Source organism: Buceros rhinoceros, unplaced genomic scaffold (assembly GCF_000710305.1).
Source record: "Buceros rhinoceros silvestris isolate BGI_N320 unplaced genomic scaffold, ASM71030v1 scaffold46181, whole genome shotgun sequence".
In the NCBI taxonomy this organism is placed as follows: domain Eukaryota; kingdom Metazoa; phylum Chordata; class Aves; order Bucerotiformes; family Bucerotidae; genus Buceros; species Buceros rhinoceros.
The window spans coordinates 1-427 of NW_010394509.1; the positions used below are offsets into that span (position 1 = coordinate 1).

At 43.3% G+C, this 427-nt stretch overlaps 1 protein-coding gene across 1 annotated transcript in view; it reads right to left on the minus strand.

Moving 5' to 3' along the window:
- Nucleotides 1-306: 306 nt before the first annotated feature.
- Nucleotides 307-427, minus strand: part of LOC104501425 (transcription factor E2F8-like) — a gene marked incomplete at both ends in the record, with an annotated part of 6,995 nt that continues 6,874 nt past the window's right edge. Inside the window, 1 exon segment of the mRNA XM_010145233.1 lies at nucleotides 307-424. Within this exon segment, the coding sequence (XP_010143535.1) occupies nucleotides 307-424 (118 nt within the window).

Below are 427 nucleotides of genomic sequence, written 5' to 3' on the forward strand. Positions count from 1 at the left end.
TATAAATAACATAAACCCAGTCCTGTCTCTGAACTGTTCCCATGCCCTCCAGAAGGGTGGGTAGGAAGAACACAAGCACTGGTGGTCCAGACACCGGCATGGAATGTTGTTTCATATCACAAAGGTCCTGCAGCACAGAAGCTCTTGAGAAGCTAAAGGCTGAGGTGTTTGCAAGCCCTGGCAGGCTGCGTCACCATTTACTTACAAGTGTGACAACAGCTGGTAGGCTCCTGAATCTCTTGGAGAACGAGTAGGTGGCACCATTGTGAAGCTATAAAATGGCATTTAAAAAATAATTTAACTTACCAGGCTTTCCTCATCACTTCTACACCTTTTAATCAAATTATTGTCTTGTAATGCTTGGGATCTTTTAAGGCACCTCTGCGATGAAGTTTCTGATTTTACAGGCTGGTTTTCTTTTGTTTTC